This window comes from Dipodomys ordii, unplaced genomic scaffold (assembly GCF_000151885.1).
Source record: "Dipodomys ordii isolate 6190 unplaced genomic scaffold, Dord_2.0 Scaffold26, whole genome shotgun sequence".
NCBI classification, from domain to species: Eukaryota; Metazoa; Chordata; class Mammalia; order Rodentia; family Heteromyidae; genus Dipodomys; species Dipodomys ordii.
The window spans coordinates 8,125,386-8,125,708 of NW_012267242.1; the positions used below are offsets into that span (position 1 = coordinate 8,125,386).

The following is a 323-nucleotide window of genomic DNA, read 5'->3' on the forward strand; positions in this document are numbered from 1 at the left end:
CACTGTACATGCCCGGGAGTGTTTTGCATCCTTGTGGCCAACAGGTGGGACTCTTGAGGCCAGGTGAGGCTGGGGTCGCCGCCATCCCGGTCCCCACGGCCAGGGGGCGCTGTCACCCCAAGTCTCCCCCGCCTCCGCCCCCTAGGACTGGCCGGGGCGGGCGCCAAGCGAAGGTCGGCGTCTTCGGGCTCCGAGACTTTCTCCAGTGGGGCGGCGGCATCATGACGGTGGGAGCCAAGCTCCGAAGCCAGGCGGCGAGCAGCTTCGCGCTCCGGGGGCCCCTGGGGCGCGCGCGGGCGGAGGGGGACGAGGAGGCGGAGGCC

The 323-nt window shown here is 72.4% G+C and overlaps 1 protein-coding gene across 1 annotated transcript in view; it reads left to right on the forward strand.

Annotated features, from left to right (window-relative positions):
- Window positions 1-202: 202 nt before the first annotated feature.
- Window positions 203-323, forward strand: part of LOC105984710 (chromosome unknown open reading frame, human C1orf115) — a 9,739-nt gene continuing 9,618 nt past the window's right edge. Inside the window, exon 1 of the mRNA XM_013014989.1 lies at window positions 203-320. Within this exon, the coding sequence (XP_012870443.1) occupies window positions 222-320 (99 nt within the window). The 5' untranslated portion in view covers window positions 203-221. The remainder of the gene's footprint in view (window positions 321-323) is intronic.